The 20,102-nt window shown below is 42.4% G+C and overlaps 1 protein-coding gene across 3 annotated transcripts in view; it reads left to right on the forward strand.

The window, feature by feature from the left end:
• ARHGAP24 (Rho GTPase activating protein 24) overlaps nucleotides 1-20,102 on the forward strand; it is a 449,107-nt gene that overhangs the window by 366,240 nt on the left and 62,765 nt on the right. The window contains exon 1 of one of the 3 annotated variants that reach the window (XM_007525031.3): nucleotides 8,676-9,656. The exons of the other annotated variants lie outside the window; for them this stretch is intronic. Within the exon in view, the coding sequence (XP_007525093.2) occupies nucleotides 9,542-9,656 (115 nt within the window). The 5' untranslated portion in view covers nucleotides 8,676-9,541. Of the gene's footprint in view, nucleotides 1-8,675; nucleotides 9,657-20,102 lie in introns of those variants that run through there. 3 annotated transcript variants of the gene reach the window in all.

Consider the following 20,102-nt stretch of genomic DNA (forward strand, 5'->3'; position numbering starts at 1 on the left):
CATGTATTTTCAAGTAAAGACAAATTGCCTTGTGAAAATATAGTTAATAAAAGTTGTATTAAATCAAATTATATTTAGTAAAATGAGTTCTCCATATTTATTGAATATAGTCTTTTGTGTATTGATAGCACCCTAAATTTGACAGTGAATTTGAATCAACATGGCAGGTTGACTAGCTGTTTTTTATTTAGAATAACTTCAAAAACTTAGTTGAAAAAGTGGAACAATTAAGTTGAAGTTAAAATAGTCAATATGTTGGTATTTCACTAGATTAATGAGATATCTATAAATTGTGTGATTAAATTTCTTTTTATCTTCTGTTGGGGATAGGGGGGATTTCAAACCAGGGTGGTACTAACAGACTTTTATGACTATTGTCCCAAGCTATGGAATAACAATTGATGCTTCTGCCTCCTATAATCTCAGGGTCCTAGTTTGGGTGACAACTAAAATGGCCAGCTGCTGCAAGTTTACAGTTACCTCCTTATCAAAGATTTGTCAGAGATCTGTGAACACATATGTATTTTCAAGGATGTTGTGTTTCTAAAGAGCCTCTTTTGCTCTTAGCTGATGTATTGCTGAGGCTTCTGAGATCAGATGTACCCTTAAGATCTGTTGAAGGGATCATTTTGTTGAGGATTCCTTCCTATTGACTCTTCCTTCCTTTACTTCCATTTCTACCTGTCTTTTTGTTAAGAGAAATGCAGGAGTTCCAGTTAGCATCACCAAGTCAGTGATCATAGTATCATTTAACAGTCTAGGAGCTTTAAAAATAACCCCAGCAGAACTAGGCAAGAGCTATTTATGAATCCCTGTATTTATGAGCCTGAAAGAAATGGTCAAATAGTAGAATGATCTTATACATTATCCTGTGGAATATATTATCTTGCAAACGCTTGACTCATATTTACATTTTATTTATTTTTACTTATTTATTTTCTGCCAGAACACTGTTCAGCTCTGCTTATGGTGGTGCTGGGGATTGAATCTGGGACTTCAGAGTCTCAAGCACGAAAGCCATTTGCAACTATGTTGTGGCTCCTGCCCCAAGTCACCCATCCACTTATTTATTTTTGACATGTATTTAATTTTGATAGGGCAGAGGGAAATTGAAAGGGAAAGAGTTGAGAGAGGAAGTGAGACAGATAGACACTTGCAGCACTGCTTCATGTCTAGTGAAATGTCCCCCTGCAGGTGGGGGCCTGGTACTTGAATTCAGGTCTGAATGCACCATCACCTGGTCCCCAGGTTTACATTTAAAGATAGCTATTTCAGCACAGAACTCACAACAGAAACAGTACTCCAAACAGTACTCTTGCTGTCTTCATTTAATTGATGATTGTTAACTGACTGTAAGGCAAACTTGAGTCCTCATTCAACGTGTAAGAAACACTTTGTGTTTCACCAAAGCATTAAACTCTCTTAAATTCAGTGCAGACCATGATCAAGTTGAATTTTGACTCCGATAAGACTTCAGAAAACCCATAATCTTGGGTTTCAAAGATTTGAATTAATATTATCCCCCCTCTGCTCATTGATTGAAGTATAAAGAAACATAAATAAATTTGAGTTTTAAACAAGTTGAAGTGATTTAAAACCATGTAGTTGTATCAAAACCATTTATATTGAACTCTTGAATGGAACCAAGAGGGCCCATTAGAAGCTGCCTTTATATCCCTCTTCCTGACATCTACAGCAAAGTCCCAATGTACACAGAAAAACAGTGTTTAAACTTTTCACTTCTTAGAAGCATTTAGATGACTAATGCAAATAACATAGCAATTAAGAACCCTTTTTATTGAATTAAAAGCCTTGCTTTAAATACAGAATATAATGGATTTTATACTATTTGTTCTGAAGATCAAATATTACTTATGCCTTCAATAGCTTTGTAATATTTTTCTCCAAATAATTCAGAAATTTTGGAAGATGACATGAATTTTTTATGAAAAAAGAAATCCTTTTCCTGTTTATTTTATACAGAAACAATGCAATAAAATTTATTTAGAAAAAAAACACAGAAAAATACTCCTTATAGTGAGAGACAAAAATCTCAACATCCAGGCAGTGGATCTTTAAACTCTTTCCTTTTCCCAACATGATTAAATTCCCCCCATGTGCCAATAAACAGAATATGAGACATGGTTAGTAAAGATTAAGGGTACATTGGACCAAAACCTCTTCACCTCAAACCTATTCTAGAATACTGTAACAGTGTGAAATGGGATGATAACTCCCTAGAAATGGTTGAACCATAGTGACAAAGTGACATAGTGACAGTTCTTGACTGTCCATGGAAGCTTGCTACAAGCATTCCTGGGCTCCATTGGATAGGGTCCAGTTAGAATTCACCATTCATAATAATAGACTCTGGGAAAGATTTTGGACAGGAGAGTCTCTTGCTGGTCCATGGTTTATTGGAATCTGCCTTCAAAGGTCCAAAGTGTATACAGATTTGTCGCTAACTAGATTAGCTCGGTTCTAGTTACATGTCAGAAATGAACCTCCTCCTGTGGCATCCTTGTGACTGCTGAGCTTCTGTAACCTTGAGCTGCTGGTTAATATCCTGGTAGGAACACAGAGCCTTAGCTCCAGGTCCTAACAGAACCCCCGGCTCCCCTCCTGCACTGGAGTCGCTTCACAGGCAGTGAAGCAGGTCTGCAGGTGTCTGTCTTTCTCTCCCTCTCTCTGTCTTCCCCTCCTCCCTCGATTTCTCTTTGTCCTACCCAACAACATCAGTGGCAACAATAACAATAATAGCAACAACAATGATAAACAACAAAGGCAACAAACGGGGAAAATAGCCTCCAGGAGCAGGGGATTCAGAGCCCCAGAGATAACCCTGGAGGCAAAAATAATAAGAAAACAGGAAATTGCTTACACTGTTGGACCAAGACAGCAACTGGAAGAACACAGCAAATACAACAGAGCTATGTGAACCTCCCAAAGAGCCTATCAAAACTAGATTCCTAAGCATGCTCACTGGAATGAGAAATTCAAAGAAAGATTACTTCAGTAAATCAGGGAAAATGTGAGAGAATTTCTAGCAGAACCCAGAGAGAGAACAATATAGAAGCTGAGCTAAAGAAAATAAATAAAAAGTGGAGGAGTTCACCTTCAGAAAGACAGAAGCTAAGGACTGACAGGTTGAGCTGGAGGATGGGGTAGAAGAAATCACCAAGAAACCTGGCAGGAGGCTGGGCCCCGTAAGGCACCGGGTTAAGCTCACATAGTAGGGAGCATATGACCCCCATAAGGATCCTGGTTCCAGTCCACAGCTCCCCACCTGCAGGGGTGTCACTTGACAAGCAGTGAAGCAGGTCTTAAGGTGTCTATCTTCCTCTCCCCCTCTCTGTCTTCCCCTCCTCTCTCAATTTCTATCTGTCCTGTCCAACAGCAGCAATAGCAACAACAATGGAAAAAAGATGGCCACAGGAGCAGTGGATTCATAGTGCAGGCACCCAGCCCCCATGATAATTCTAGAGATAGAAAGGGAGGGAGGAGGGAGGAGGGAGGGAAAGAGGGAAGGAAGGATCCTGACAAAAAGGCAAAAGAACTAAAAATTACGTATAATATAGGAGAGTTATGAGGCAACACTGAGTAACATCTACTTCACAGAGATGCCAGAAAGAGACTAGAGAGTGACCAAATTCCTAAAGGAAATAGTTTCTCCCACTCTATCTCCCCCTTCCTTCTCAAGTTCTGTCTCTATCCAAAATAAATAAAACATTTTTAAAAGCATTCTATAAGAGCTGGATGGTGGTACACTCAATTGAATGCACAGGTTATGACTGCCCTGGACAGTCTAGCAATTTCTCAAATGAGCAGAAGAATAGATGAACAAATGATAGTATGTCTGCACCAGCCTGCCATTATTATGGCAATTTATTTCTCCACAAAACAGAATGAGAGAGTGATGGTGTATGAATGAACTTTGAAATTATGCTAAGCTGAGAGGATTCAGTCACAAAATATCACATATGTGATTCTGTTTGTATGAAAGAAAGCACACTACAGAAAAGCCAATAGACACAAAGTAGATTAGAGGTCACTTGGAAGTAGGATGGGAGAGTGGAGGACTGTGGGACTGGTCACATGATTTAGAGAACTTTTGAGGTGAGCCAATGTTGATGGTTGCATTTGTCTCAGTAAACAAAACAAAAAAATCTAATTATGCTCTATGGATCTGATAATTCTTACACATGGATTTTATCTCAAAGCTGTTTTTAAAAGACCCTGAATTAACATAATTGCCTTTCATAAGAGAATATATTTCCCCCTTCTTATCTCAGTTACTGAAATTCAAGACTCTTTTTCTTCTACATAAAGACCTCCTGGCTTCCAAAGCCCTTCCTACCACTCAGATATTGTTATGGTTCTTAATTAAAGCTGACCTGAAAGGTATTTGGGAGGGAACAGATCACGCTGACCCTCATTTATCAGTTTCTATCACCTTTGCATACTCTAAGTTACTGCATTTTGAAGAAGGAATCTCAATGTATTAGTTTTAGAGACTGTAATATATATATAATATATATATATATTATATATATATAGCCTCAGGGTTATCACTGGGGCTTAGTGCCAGCATTATGAATCCACTGCACCTAGTGGCCATTTTTCCATTTTATTGGGTAGGACAGAGAGAAATTGAGAGGGTAGGAGAGAGAGAGAGTGAGAAAGATAGACACCTGCAGATCAGCTTCAGAGCTTGTCAAGTGATCGCCCCCCTCCCCTCACAGTTGGAGAGCCAGGGGCTTGAACCGGAATCCTTGCACTTCATACTATGTGTACTTAGTCCTGTGTCCACCACCTGACCCCCAAGACTATAGTTATTTCTTAATTTATCACTGGTTAAAAATTGTATAGAATGTAAGAGGTATAGCTTAACATCCTCCCCTTTAGCCCCAGTAACCACCATAGATTTCCCTGAGTCTGGGAGTTTAATTTAATGCTTAATATCAGGAACCTGTTCTTTACAAATTTTAAATTTAGGGGGCTGAATTTAAGCTTGAAGTTAAACTTGCATAGTACTAAGTGCAAGGAGCTGCATAAGGATCCAGGTTTGAGCCCCAGGTCCCCTCCTATAGGGGGACACTCTACAAGTGGAGAAGCAAGTCTGCCGGTGTCTGTCTCTCACTCTTTCCTCTCCTCTCTATCTCTGTGTCCCTCTCTTCTCTTCAATTTCTCTATCCTACCCAATACAAATGGGAGGAACAGTGGATCCATAGAGCCAGCACCAAGCCCCAGCACTGGATTTAAAAAAAAAAAAAAAAGAGACTTGGATTAAAGTCCCTAGTCCTCACCTCACCTGCAGGGCAAAAGCCTCACTAGTAATAAAGCCACTCTGTGGGAACCTCCCTCTCTCTCCCTCTGTCTCTCTCTCCCTCTCTCTCTCTCTCTCTCTCTCTCTATATATATATATATATATATATATGTGTGTGTGTGTGTATGTGTATAATCTTTCCCTCTCCTTCCCCCCTCTCTCTCCCTTTCTATCTCCTCCTCTGTTTCTCTGTATATACCCAATAGATAAATAAAATATTTTTCATTTTTAGTTATTCATGGGCAGTTAAGTTTATCTCGAGTCAGACTGCATGTATATATAAAATACTACCTGTTGATATTTTACTGAAACTTAGGAGGTGCTTGAGAAACTAGTTTTTTAATTTCATAGACACAAAGAACTGTTTCATGAAAGTCACAAAAAATAGAGTTGGGATTATAGCCCTAGAGAGAGAGGGAGAAGCAAACATAACCTAATTCTAATGGGATGGGGAAAGGGAAGAGAAAGAAGACCTCTTAACACTGTAGACTGATGACAAAGGTCAACTCAGTCTTATCAGATGAGAGCAAGACACCCATCAGCAATTGTTTCCTTATTAGCAGTGCTCAGAGGTACAATGATACTTTATTTTATTTATAAAAAGGAAACATTGACAAAACCATAGGATAAGAGGGATACAACTTCACACAATTCCCACCACCAGAACTCTGTATCCCATCCCCTCCCTTGATAGCTTTCCTATTCTTTAACCCTCTGGGAGTATGGACCCAAGGTCATTGTGGGATGCAGAAGGTTGAAGGTCTGGCTTCTGTAATTGCTTCCCTGCTGAACATGGGCATTGATAGGTTGATCAGTACTCCCAGCCTGTCTCTCTCTTTCCCTAGTGGGGTGGGGTTCTGGGGAATTAGAACTCCAGGACACATTGGTAGGGTTGTCTGTCCAGGGAAGTCTGGTTGGCATCATGCTAGCATCTGGAACCTGGTGGCTGAAAAGAGAGTTAATAATACAAAGCCAAACAAATTGTTGACCAATCATGAACCAAAAGGCTGGATAGTGCAGATGAAGAGTTGGGGTGGGGGGGGTCTCCGTTTTGTAGATAGCTAGTAGACATATTTTAGTTATATTCCAAAGTGTTTGTGGCTATACTAGTTTTTTTTTTTTTTCCTGAGCTTGAAATCTGATATGCAGATGGATCCAAGTTATTGTCTGGGGAGATGATGTCATGGCTGGAAAAAGGACCAGAAAGCTGCATTAGGGAAGAGAGTAGCTCCCAAATATGGGAAAGGTGTATAAGTACTGTTGACTGTAATCCCCATTGATTTGATGTGATCTGGGGCCCATATTCAGCTTAGAGGCCTAGTCTTCTTAATGTCAAATTCAAAAGCGGGATATCAAAACACTTGTATGGTTTTGGAAAGTGTGGTTTTTTGCTGTTTGTTTGTTTTGTTTTTTACCCCACTGGTTTTCCCTTTAGCCATGTTAAGGCAGAATATTTAGAAACTCAGGAGCTAGGGAGAATAAGAATTCCTTAAATGTTCATTAGATTCGAGTAGTAACCTAATTTTGACTGACACAACCAGACATTTTCTGAGATTCTCTCAGCTCTGGGGAATAAACCCAGGACTTTTACCACCAATACTGCTCTCAGCAGTTTTCCCAGGCTAATTTTTTAATTGTTATTATTTCTTTAGTTTAGGGGAAAAGGGGAAGAGAAAGGTAAAGAGACAGAGAGAAAGGAGAGGCACTACAGCACCACTTCATTGTCCATGAAAATCACCTGGTGCTGTCTTTGCTGGTGTAAGCTGACACTTTGGACAGACCATGCGCAGAGCCTTGCTTACAGCAAGAGACAGCTCGTGTGCTCTACTGGTAGAGCAGTAGAATTATGTCTAGCACCGAATTTCTGTCTCCCTATGAGAGTTGAGTCAGAGACTGATGGAGGCAGTAAAAATACCAAGTGTGGGGGCCTGGCAGTGGCACATCTAAGTGCACACATTACTATGCACATGGACCCGGATTTGAGCCCCCTTTACCCCACCCACTCCCTGCCAGCAGGAGGGAAGCTTCACAAGCACACAAGCAGTGAAGCAAGTCTCTCTCTCTCTCTCCCCCTCCCTAGTTCCCTTTCCCCCTCTCAATTACTGTCTGTCCTACCCCCTCCAAAAAAAAAAAGTGCAAATAATTCTCATGATGACTAATTGGCATGTGGGTAGGCAGGGGTTAATGAAGAGGCAGGGAGTCTTGCCTCTTTAGTTCCCTTCCTTGCAGAGTAAGCAGATTAAACAAAACTGTTTGAGTTAAGATTCATTCTGGCTCCAAAAGTCCTGTGTTCCCTCCATAGTAATGTGCCTGTCCCTGAAGTGCTTCCCAGCCCAGCCCTGCCACAGTCACTTGAGTACATAGAGAGTTAGACTCAGTGAGCTAGACTCAGTGATCTATCTCCATGGAGTGATCTAGACTCATGGTGCCTTCTTTTCCTCGAGTTTGATGCAGAAGGCAAAGCACTTTTCAAATCCTAGTGCAGAGATAGGATTTTTATGCGCTGACCATTTTGATGGCAAAATCTCCCCTATCTAGGAATGTAAAGCAATGTACAGATGCTTCTAAAGTAGGGGTGGGGTGTATCCCCCAGTTTTGTGAAACTCCTGCTGAGTGGTTAGGAGGGAAAACAGCAGCCTTGGGGGGAGGGGGTCATGTGGGGTTAAAGCACTAGCATTCCAAATCTGCTCAGGGAACAGCCTGATGGGTGAATGTTTAACCCAGTGATAAACTGCTCAGTGAGCAGGCTGGAGAAGGCTTGAGAAACAGGGACTGTTAGGGTGCGTGCCAGAGAAGGGAAAGAGTGCTGAAAATCAGACTGGGGTTCTACCCATAACCAGAGAAATCTGGATGCATCTGCGGGCAAACACACACAGACACACGCACAAGCACACGCATGTAGGAGTTGGCTTGCTTTGTGTTTGTACCTGCAGATTTGTTGTTCCTAGATTTAGAATTACTTTCTATTTCAGACGCATCCATAAACACACACACACACACACACACACAGAGGCTTTAATGATGTGTATTTAAATCTACATTCACAAATAGATTCAGCTGCAAAGTATAGGGGTGGGGGAGGATACTTGTATAGGAAGAGAACTGAGGCAGGAAAGGAAGCAAAAGGTTACCTTGCCAACCTTCTGGGGTGCACTGGAGTTGTTTGGTTTCTGGGGGAGGGCAGATCCAATCATCTCTGACAGAACTGGGCACACAGAGCCTGGAAGTCAGAGAGTAAAAGGAAGAAAGGGGTTCGCCCTGCCTGGCCCCCGCCCCTGACTGGCGCTCTCCTCCCCCTCTTCTGTTGTGACTGCACCTGATGCATGTGACCAAGACCAGCGGGCACCCACCAGGCAGCCACAGCCTTGGTGAGGAGGCGGCAGCATAGCCCTGCCAGCTCGATCCCTCTCTTCCTGGAGCTCATTGAAAAAAGGGAGAGGGAGCCAGCGGAGAGAGGCAGAGCTGCCACCAGCCGGCTTGGATCTGGGAGCCTTCAGGAGCTGACTCTGAACAGATTTCCTGCAGGATCCCTGGCAGTGTGGAGACTGGCAGGAAGAGGGAGAAGCTGCAGAGAGCATCCTAGGATGAAGGGGGGCTGGAGGAAAGCGGGGAGGGTTTTGAGGAGCAGCTGGCAGGCACTGCACTGCAAGGGAGTTGCTGTCTGCTGAAGGTGCCATTATTTGCAGTCCCTTGTGCTCAGATAAAAGGAGTCAGCCCCAACACTCTTGAAGTAGCCCCCCCCCCCCCCCGGGGGGGAGCTTTTTCTTGTCATTGTTCCTCTTTCTCCTTGCACAGGCTATTTGCTGACCTTTGCAAAGGATTCTCAACCCCAACCCCCAGTTCCAGCTGAAAAGACAGTTAAAAAAGAGAGAGAGAAAAGAAGAGAGAGAGGGGAAAAAAAAAAAAACTCTGCTGTTTGAATGGGAGGTGCAGCTTGCTGGTGACTGCCTTTGGTTTTTGCTTTTGACATTTCTGAATGTCTGCAGAAACTTTTAAAATAATCCCTTAAGAACTCCCTGTATCCGGCAAGAAAAGAAGGAAGTTTTGGGAACAAGGAAGTCAATGAGGTGATCCTCGACCTGGATGATTAAAACCTCCAAGTTCTAGGAATCAGGACTTCAAATCTAACAGATGAACATGAGAAGCAGTGGCTGGGGGGTATCTTGCAGAGGCAGTTAAGGAAACTTTTGAAACCATTGAGAACTCTGGGTCTGTATGATGCCTGAAGATAGAAATTCTGGGGGGCGTCCCTCAGGTGTGTTAGTGTCAGCCCCTTTCATTCCTAAAACGACCTACAGAAGGATCAAGCGGTGCTTTAGTTTTCGGAAAGGTAGGTAGCTAATATGTTGATATCCTCTAAAATTCTGCATGACATTCTCTCTGGTGCTTTAAGGTCTGCTGAGGTTCAGAATGAAGGAGCGAGAGAATCAAGAGCTTAGCCCTGGGTAGGAATGGTTTCTCTGTTTCTGTTTACCTGTCTCTAGTAATTTGTCCAGGGTCTTGCTGATCTGTTTGTTGTTGTTTTGATGGCACTGTAGGTGGGGCACAAAAAAGGATGGTCCCATGGAGATCATCTGGATGGGTGGGGTAGAAGAGCCTGATTGGCCAAGACAAGGGGCCAAGTTTACCTCAGCTGTGCCCAGAACCCGACCATGCAGCCATCACTGTACCCCTGGAAATGGCTGGCACTCTTTTCTCTCTCCTCCCCTCTCCCTCGTCCTATGGTCTTACCATATTGGTGTGACTGCTTTGCTTTTTTTTTTTTCCTTCCTAAAAATGGTTTCATGATCAGGTTGTCTGTAGTCAGCCATTTCCAGGAGACTTCCAGTCACATTTACCAGAACACATAGGAATCACCTTGACTTTTCAACATATCATGAGGTCATCATGGAAGAGGTCAAAGATATGAACTGTGAGCAAACAAGGGTCATAAAAAAAAAAAAAAAGCAATTTCTGGTCAGTAAAGAAACCAAGGCATTTCTGAATTGATTTACTTTGGAAATGTTGAATCAGTAAAATGAATTATTTTTAGAAAATGACTATATGCCTCACAATATTTTTAATTTTTCCATTTGCTTTAAAATAGGAGTAATTAAGTAGGAGGATTATTTAAATGGAAACTGTAATTATAATTCAAATGCATTGTATAGTAAGCTAATTTAATAAAGAGCTGATCTAAGTCCCATTGAAGGTCATTCTCTGTGTGTGTGTGTGTGTGTGTGTTTTCTTTCCTCTGCTATCAGTTAACTCTGCTTAGTAACCAAAAAAGAGAAGGAAGCAGAATAAGATGAAACACACACACACACACAGAGAGCAAAATAATAGTGTGGACTTTTAAGAAATTATCCATGTTCTCTCTAAGCTTTCCTTAGAGCAGCTAAGATCTATCTGTGGTAATTACTGTATATTCTGAGCCAAAAATGCAGTTGTTAATTTATATTCCTCTATTATCCACAAAGAGATAAATGAGAGCTTCAGGGCTCAAATTTTATGGACCTACAGGGAGTTAGTTCATGGTTAAGTCAGATTGCATCCTTGATAGAGAGCTTGACAGTGACAGGCATTGAAAAAGACTCAGAGCTAATGACGTAAAGGACTTTCCCTCCTTTTTTAGTTCTCTCATTGCTCAGTGACTAGATTGTCCTGGCAAGTAGACCAGGTTGATTTTGCTGGACTATTGCTAGCTATTTGTAAACTTGAGATGCCTTCAGGAGAATGACTGTATCTTTGAAGCACAGGGCAAGGGGGATTCTACCTTTCCTCCTGTCTCTCACCACACATGGTGGGGAATATAGCATATCTGCAAGTTCCTGGCTAACCTAGTTCAGGACAGTCTTCTTTCTCCTGCAAAGAGTTCCCATGGGCTGCAAATGGCAGCTACCATCTCTCATCCCCTTTGGGTGAGTTTTAAAGCATCATCCTCTCCCATGCAAAGTCCTAGTAAGCTGTGGAATGTTTGGCATTGGCATCAAGTATTAACAGGTTTTTTAATTGACTGAGCTGTATGTTCAGTGGCTCTCAGAACCAGGAAGGAGAGAAGTAGGAAGCATTCAGCTGTTTCAAGTTTCCATTCCCTTCCTTTAGCACTCACCCAGCCAGGCTTTCTTGGGTCACAGGCTTCAGGGCCACAGCTGCACAGCTGGGCTCTTTGAGAGAAGGTGGGCAGCTGCTGCTGCTTCTCTGGGCACTGTGCCTTCCTGCTAGCCTCAGCCTGGAGCATAGGCCCTTGAGTCTTTATTGCTGATTCACTGGAAAGAATGAGCTTGGCTTTCAATTCCAGCTTGCCAAATGATGCCACCTTCCACAAAGTGCTCTTTTATGCTGTACTTAATTTCCTGCATGTTCAATTAGCTAAAGAAGTTGAGCTGGGTTTCTGCGTTCCTTTCCCAAACCTGCTGGAGAGCATCAGGTTAAATCAGTCCAATGACTGCAGAAAAGAGCGCGTCCGAATCACGGAAAAGAGCCCAGAAGTTAGGGAGGAAACAATTGATGTGTCTGCTTCTCCTGATCCACACTTACTTTTCTTTTCACTTTTGTCAAGGGCAGGCCGACAGGATAGGAGACTCAGAGCTTTAGAAATGCCCTCGGTATGATGTGTGCAGCTTAAGTCAAAGTTTCCAGAGGGCTGGTGCTACTGGAGCCTGCAGGATGTGCAGCTTACTAGTAATTTTTTCAGGGCTCCTTTCTCTTCCAGACCTCTTCTGTCCTTTGCTGACCTTGTCTTTCCTCTCTCCCCACCCCCAACCCTCTTGATCTGTCATGAGTCACTGGGACTTCACCACTCCTGCTACTGACTTTTTCAGAGAGACAGAGATAAACAAAGAGCAAGAGACCAAAGCTGCTTTTAGTGTGGCAGGGGCGGGGCTTTGAGCCTAGGGCATGCCCATGACAAAGCAAGCACACTATCCAAGTGAGCTATCTTACAAGTCCTGGCATCTCTTTGTTTGTTTATGTGCTAACAAAGATCACTGGAAATGTCTGCCCAGGGGGGCTGGGCAGTGGCGGACCAGGTTAAGAGTACATAGTGCAAAGCCTAAGGATCCCAGTTCGAGCTCCCAGCTCCCCACTGCAGACAAGCGGTGAAGCAGGTCTGCAGGTGTCTATCTTTCTCTCCCCTTTCTATCTCTCCCACCCCCTCTCAATTTCTCTCTGTCCTATACAATAAAAATGAAGAAAAAAAAAAAAGGCTACCAGGAGCAGTGGGTTCATAGTGCTGGCAGCAAAGAAATGACTACCCAGTGCACTTAGGAGTTTAGGAATAATCTCTTGAGCAGAAAATAGTGAGTACTGGATGTAGATTTTGGTAAGCTGGAGAGCATGAGGCCTGAGAAGTGACACAGTGGATAAAGGACTAAACTTGTAAACAAACATGAAGTCCTCAGGTTGATCGCTGATATCTCATGTGACGCTGTTTCTCTTTCTCTTTCTCCATCTGTCTTAAGTAAATATCATAATATGCTTTTAGTCTATTGGTTTTGGAAATATATATGTAGTGTATGTCCACATATTTACACACACACACACATATATATATATATGTATTATTTTTTAACTTCTATTGGACTACTAGCTAGCATTGTAGCCTAACTTGAGGGTGTATTGAACTCTGGACCCTGAAGGCTATCATTCCTTTTATAAAAGCCTAGTTGAGTTAAGGTTGTAATCACATTAGAATTTTAAACTCTAACTTGCCCTTGATCTTTCCTGAGTTGTCACCAGCCTGGGATTAAATCGTTAGTTCTACAGAGATGGTTCTTACTGTACAGTCCCATGATGCTTGGGCCAGTGCCTCTTAAGTCCACTTCTAGCCCCACCCCCCTCCACTCCCTGGCTGTGTCTTCACTGCTTCAGTCAGACCACCCCCCACCCTGAGAGGGGGCTCCTACAGACAGCACTGCTTCTCATCTCACCTCTCCACCCCCATAGTCTTCACAGGCTCCTGCAGCCTGCAGGCCATGTGTGAAACATTCCCCAGCGGGAATTCCTGCAATAGTGCTGTCAAGCAATTTTTCACAGCTCAAATTCTCGTGACTTCCTAGGGAGTCCTAACTCTTCTCTACAGTTTTTTATTTATTTATTTTGTCTGTTTTGTTTTTTATAGAAAGCATTGACCAACTCTGGTGGGGGATTGAACCTGGGACTTTGGAGCCTCAGGCATGAAAGTCTTTTTGCATAACCATTATGCTACCTACCCCCACTACATGTATAGTTTTTAATACCTTCTAACCAATTCCAGCTATTCCCCAGAAAAGCAATACCTCCTTCCCCAGACTTCCACAATCTCTCTGCATTGATACATGTCCCACCATATCTCTTTGCTTTTCTTCACTTCCCCTTTGCTCTCATGGCCTCTCTTCTGTTACCTATTCAAATTTCATGTTTGATTGTTTTTTTAAGTGTTGTTCACTCCTTTTCCTTTATCAACTTTCCTCTGTTTACCCACCATTCCTTGTATTCAATAGTTTCATTGTTAACTTATAAACATCTGTGGTGGTAAAAAAAAAAAAAAAAAAAAAAAAAAAGGTGGGTGTATATTTCTTCCCAAAACAGAGAATGGCAATGAATCTATCTGATGAAGTATCTCAGGTTAACTGCAAACTGGTGAAGTGCAGTATCATATTCATTTTCTGCCAGCAGCAATGAAGCACAGTACAGTGCATTTGTAGTTCTGGTAAATAAAACCAATGTTTTTCATTCAAGTTCACTGTATATTATAATCACATGCTAAAAAATTGACAAGACCAACAGAATGCTGTTGTCAAATTCATATAATTTATAATTTTTTTCAGAGAAGGAGAGAAGAATGGATAGAGGGATTGAAGGGGGGGAGAGGTGGAGAAAGAAAGGGATAAACGGAGAGAGCAAGAGAGAATAATACCAAAGTTACCCTTCAGTATGGTGGGGACCAGACTTGAAGTTGGGTGACAAACATGGAAAAGCAGTGCTCTGTCCAAGTGAGCTATTTCGCCAGCCCCAAACTCATGTAATTTTAAATGGTGCTACAGTTGGGTAACTCACTAGTTCACCACAAAGTTTTATATAGCATCTATAAATGACATTAGAACTGGAGGAGGAAGACTCCCTATAGTAGGTGAATGTCAAATAAGTACAAATGTGTAAATTGCATGATGATGTATCCACTCTTAAGTTGTATCCAACACCTACCAAGATCCTTGAATCTCCTTGTCCACATTAGTTAGACTTCGAAAATGTTTTCAAGGTCTTTATCTCTCTCCTTCTGTACTTTGACTGTAAGATTCAGGATGGTACTGAAGGTTTGCTGGTTATTAGAGATCCTGAGGTACTTAAATCAAATGCTTTCTCTCCACGTAAGTTTTCTGACTATGTAGAAAGTACTAGTGACAGACTAAAATAAGATTTGACTGTCGTTTTATTTATAAGTTAATAATGATTAACAATAGTATAGGATACAAGGGGTACAATTTCATATAATCCCCACCACTAGAGTTCCATATTCTATCCCCTTCATTGGAAGCTTTCCTATTCTTTATCCCTCTGGGAGTATGAAACAAAATTCTTCTTGGGGTTCAGAAGGTGAGACATCTGGCTTCTGTAATTGCTAATCTGCTGAACATGGATGTTCGCAAGTCAATCCATACTCCCAGCCTGTTTCTTTTTATTCTATTATTTTTTTATTTTTTATTTTCATTTTTTTTTCCTTCCCTCCAGGGTTATTGCTGGGATCGGTGCCTGCACCATGAATCCACCGCTCCTGGAGGCCATTTTTTCCCCCTTCTTATTGCCCTTGTTGTTGTAGCCTCGTTGTGGTTATTATTATTGGCATTGTTGACACTGTTTGTTGTTGGATAGGACAGAGAGAAATAGAGAGAGGAGGGAAAGACAGAGGCGGGGAGAGAAAGATAGACACCTGCAGACCTGCTTCACCGCTTGTGAAGCGACTCCCCTGCAGGTGGGGAGCCGGGGGCTCGAACCGGGATCCTAACGAAGGTCCCTGCGCTTTGCGCCACATGTGCTTAACCCACTGCGCCACCGCCCGACCCCCTATTTTTTTATTTTTTATTCAGGAAAGGAGACATTAACAAAACCGTAGGATAGGAGGGGTACAATTCCACACAATTCCCACCACCCCATGTCTATATCCCATCCCCTCCCCTGATAGCTTTCCCATTCTCTATCCCTCTGGGAGTATGGACCCAGGGTCCTGGTGGGTTGCAGAAGGTGAAAGGTCTGGCTTCTGTAATTGCTTCCCCGCTGAACATGGGCGTTGACTGGTTGGTCCATACTCCCAGTCTGCCTCTCTCTTTCCCTAGTAGGGTGGGTCTCTGGGGAAGTGGAGCTCCAGGACACATTGGTGGGGTCATCTGTCCAGGGAAGTCTGGCATCTGGAACCTGGTGGCTGAAAAAGAAAGTTAACATACAAAGCCAAACACATTGTTGAAAAATCATGGACCTAAAGGCTGGAGTAGTGCAGATGAAGTGTTGGGAGGTTATTCCCTGCAGATTCTTGTGTACTTCTGCTTTCAGGTATATATTTTTCCCTGGCTTATGGGCACATGTGAACATATGCTCTATCTCAGGGGACCTGGACTATATCTAGGTTTGGGAACTTTATTGGGGAGTGGACCACCTGGAATGGAATTAGAGAATACTATGAAAGGAAAGGTCTCACCCGAGTAATGAAGCTGAAGTGCTGTCATTCCACACCTGAAGTCTCTGGACATAGTCTAAAGTGAAGCATGCTGGGGTGGCACTCATTGCGTTGATTAGGTTGCGATCTCCCAGCCTGTTTCTATCTTTCCCTAGTAGGTAGGGCTCTGGTGAAGTGAGGTTCCAGGACATATTGGTAAGGTCACCTTCCCAGGGAAGTCAGGTTGGTGCCATGGTAGCATCTGCAACTTGGTGGCTGAAAAGTGGGAAGATATAAAGCAGAACAAATTGCTTAATATTCAGGAACAGAAAGGTAAGAATAGAGCAGATGGAACTAAGGGTCTTTGTGTGGGAATGAAGCTATAAAGTCCATTTAGAAAGAGGCTCATGACTTTATTAATTTTTCTGAATCTGATAGCCAGTGAGCAGGTGGGCTAAATGTATTGTCTGGGTAGGTGGTGTCAGAATTTAAAATAGGACTAGAAAGCTGGATTAGGACAGATAATTGCTCCCAAATATGAGGAAAGTATATAAATACCATTAACTGTAGACCCCATCAGTCTGACCAAGGGCCCGTATCTATTCATATTTACCACAGAAAACTGCATCCCTGACAGTCTGAGCTCATAGCCCATGGTCACAGCTAGGCTGCAGTCATTTAAGGACCTTGACTGTCTTTCTTAATTCTATATGAAACTAGGTCTATTTTCTTTCAATTTGTCTTTCTAAATGAGTGGCTATTCATATTCGAAAAATCACTATGGTGATACTAAGATTTATTCTACTAGGTTCCCCCAGCCCCACCCCAGGGAAGCCTCTCGAGTGGTAAAGCAATGCTGCAAGTGTCTTTTCTCTTTCTCTCTTCCTTTTTCCCCCTTCCCTCATGACTTTTCATTTTGTAGGCTGGCAACTTGTTGTCTCATAATCAAAGGACATAAAAAAGACTTTTTCTGGTGTGCCTTTCATGAAACAGTTATGGCATTTCAATAGTTCAACTCCCATGGCCCAATTGCCTTCCACACCCCCCATTAGCTTTTCCATATAGCAATTTTAGGGAGAGACATGCATTCAGTTCATGCAACTAGAGCAGAGTAACTGTGGTGTGCCTTGTGGGCTTTCAGTCCCATCCTTGTGTCTAGTCCCATCCTTGTGTCTACAACAGCTTGAGAAACTCACCTAGGCCACTCTGAAATGCATTTGATAAGTGCATAGTACTTAGTTATTATCTAAAATTATTTAAAATGATCAAAGTAATTATCACAGTTATTTTATTATTATACTAAGTCTAAATTTTAGACTGCTGGCATTTTAGTCCTCGTACATAAACTGTTACAAATAAGTAGGTAATTACAAAACAGTGTGCTGAGAAATAAGAGCAGCATACCAGTTTTGAATCTGCGGTGGGAGTGAGAGTATGTTGATGAAGTCAACACTGGGGAGGTTCTCAGTGGAATCTTGCCAGATGAGTTTTGATAGACTGATTCATGTGCACGGCAGCACCACAATCTAGAAGGAGGCATGGAGACATGATAGGTCATGTTGCACTCAGGAAGCAACAAGTGGTTCTGGGTGCTTTGAGAGCATGTTGCTTTGGAAGAAGCAGAAGGAGGGTGGCCAGGGCTCAGTTCCCTACACATTTCTTTGTTTTGAATGGTGGGTGAAGAGGCAGAGATCAGACTCGGGTGACACTGCATTTCATGAGGACTTCCGTTCGTCTGAAGGTACCTTTTGGCAGGAGCCAGGCAGTAGCTCCAGTGTGAACACTTGGCCATGGGAGGACCCAGGTTCAAGGCTGCAGAGATGGAAGCTTCACGAGCAGTGTGACACAAGGTTGTGGGTATCTCTCCTCTGTCTTGGGAATGGTAGAGTCATGCTGGTACCAAGCTCCAGCAGTAAATTTAGTGGCAGAGAGAGAGAGAGAGAGAGACAGAGAAGTAGACTTAAGAGTTAGTAGTATCAGTATAACCACCCTTGCCTCAGTTGGGGACTCTGATCTTCAAGAAGTCATTAGCATAGTTGGAAGGGACCAACTTGATAAAGTAAGGGGGTGCTGGGAGGAGAAATCTAGACTGATTTTCATAGTACTTTTGAGGTTTAAGGAGAACTCTAGGGTACCAAAATCAGCATTATAAGAAATTTCTTTTTTATTTTTTTCATTATTTAATTAGTGATTTAGTGATCAACAGAATTGTGGTATAAGGGGTACAATTCCACACCAGAGTTCTGTATCCCATCCCCGCCACTAGAAGGTTCTGTATTCTTTATCACTTTGGAGTATGGACCAAAATTCTTTTTGGGGTGCAGAAGGTGGGATGTCTGGCTTCTGTAATTGATTCTTCACTGGATATGGGCATTGGCAGGTCAATCCATACTCCCATCCTGTCTCTACCTTTCCCTAGTGGGGCGGGGCTCTGGAGAGGGGGTTCCAGGACACATTGGCGAGGTCATCTGCCCAGGGAAGTCAGGTTGGCATCATGGTAGCATCTGCAACTTGGTGGCTGAAAAGCATTAATATACAAAGCAGAGCAAATTGTTTAGTACAGGGACCTAAAGGTAAGGATAGAGCAGATGAGACTTGGGGTCTTCAATTTTGAGTTTGTGGGTTCTTCCTCCCTGGTGCTGTGGATGGTGCTCCCATAGGATGCTGGCCCCTTGTGCATGATAAAGTGTGCAATCTACTGAGTAAGTTATCTCCCAACCCCCTTGAAAACTACTTTAAATGCTCATGTGGAAGGTTCTACTGGGCACTTCCAAGTTCCAAAACCAGTGTTCATATAGTAGTCCAAATTAGATACAAATCTGAGAGTAATCAAAATATATTTTTTGATGGTGAGTACATTAAAGTGAGATGATGTGTACATTTAAAAAAGTGTGTGTGTGTGGTGTGTGGTGTGTGGTGTGTGGTGTGTGGTGTGTGGTGTGTGTGTGTGTGTGTGTGTGGTGTGTGTGTGTGTGTGTGTGTGTGTGTAAGGTAAGTAGAGGGTAAAGGGCAGAATTCTGACAACCAAAAGGCATAGTTGGCAGTGGCATCAAGGAGGCTAGGAAGAACAATCTGGAAAGCAGGAATAATGTAACAGCTTGGAAAGTGTCAGGAAGAAGAGTCAGATTGGTAGATTTAAAGAAAATGAGTCATACAGTAGTACAGAAATAGATCTGACCAGCAATGAGTTGGCAACTAGAGAGCTGTGAATCTAGAAAAAGAACTTTGAAGAAAATAACAGTATCCGAGGCCAAGTTACAATAGGTTGGCAGGAGAATAGAAGATGAAGTGGAGCAGAGTTAGAGTAGACAGGGGACTGAGGTGTATGGGAATAATACCTTTAGGGCACAGAGACTCCAAGAAGGTTTGGTTTTGTACTAGCTTGTTTCTATACTAAATGGGATTTGACTTTATCAGGTTATACTCACTAACTCTGTGGAATGCTTCTAGCTATTGGCTGTATAAAATGCCTATAAAGGAAGAGCTTCACAAATATTGAGGAAGGGGGTGTGGATCAATCTCTACCTACCTATCTCATTCTCTCCTCTGGCTGAAATAGCCTTCTGCAGGTAAAATGAATTTACCTGTGTGTCTCCTCTCAGTCCAGTGAAAAGTCTGCTCACAAGCAATGCTGTAGGGTACCATCTGTGCACACAGGGAAGGAAGCACTGTGTATGATGCCTACCTATAGTGGCATGACCACAGTTTTGTTAGGGAGTGTGAATCCCCTGTGGGAATCTAAAATGGACACAGCTGGGACTGTTGGCATGACTTCTAGCCTAGGGGAATAGTCTTGTTAATAATCCACTTATCAATGTGTCTGTTTTCCCATGGGACCAGTTGAGACTAGCCCAGGACTTTTGTGTTTTTGTTAATCTTAAATTTTCAGGACGGGAGAGCATAATGGTTATCCAAAAGGCTTTCATGCCTTATGCTCCAAAACCCCAGGTTCAATCCTCCACACTCCCATAAAGCAGAGCTGATCTATACTCTGGTTTAAAAAAGAAAAAATGAAGATTCACTATTCCCTCAAAAAATGAATATTTAACATTTACTATTATTTTTGCTTTCAGGGTCTTTTTTTTTGGGGGGGGGGAGGGATATCACTCCCACTGGGCATTTTTTGTTTTTTTATCAGATAGAAGTCAGAGGAAGAAAGACAGGGAT

Source organism: Erinaceus europaeus, chromosome 3 (assembly GCF_950295315.1).
Source record: "Erinaceus europaeus chromosome 3, mEriEur2.1, whole genome shotgun sequence".
Taxonomy (NCBI): Eukaryota; Metazoa; Chordata; class Mammalia; order Eulipotyphla; family Erinaceidae; genus Erinaceus; species Erinaceus europaeus.